Source organism: Eimeria mitis, genomic scaffold (assembly GCF_000499745.2).
Source record: "Eimeria mitis Houghton genomic scaffold, Emh_scaff391, whole genome shotgun sequence".
Lineage (NCBI taxonomy): Eukaryota > Apicomplexa > Conoidasida > Eucoccidiorida > Eimeriidae > Eimeria > Eimeria mitis.
The window spans coordinates 9,640-9,844 of record NW_013572245.1 but is presented as its reverse complement, the minus strand read 5'-3'; the positions used below and the strand labels follow the sequence as shown (position 1 = coordinate 9,844).

Genomic DNA, 205 nt, shown 5'->3' with positions numbered 1-205 from the left:
CCGTCTGCGCCTCATGCGTCGAGATGGCTCCTTTTCTTCACAAGCAGCAGCACCAGCAGCAGCAGCAGCAGCAGCAGCAGCAGCAGCAGCAGCAGCAGCAGGTATGGATAAAACAGACGGGGAGACTCAGCAGCAGCAGCAGGAGCAGCAGGATCGTGCGTTGAGTGCAGCAAAGGGCGGTTCTAGCGGCGATCTGAGCCTATCT

At 59.5% G+C, this 205-nt stretch overlaps 1 protein-coding gene across 1 annotated transcript in view; it reads left to right on the top strand.

The window, feature by feature from the left end:
* EMH_0010590 (uncharacterized protein) overlaps positions 1–205 on the top strand; it is a gene marked incomplete at both ends in the record, with an annotated part of 8,120 nt that overhangs the window by 564 nt on the left and 7,351 nt on the right. Inside the window, one exon of the mRNA XM_013499006.1 lies at positions 3–101. Within this exon, the coding sequence (XP_013354460.1) occupies positions 3–101 (99 nt within the window). The remainder of the gene's footprint in view (positions 1–2; positions 102–205) is intronic.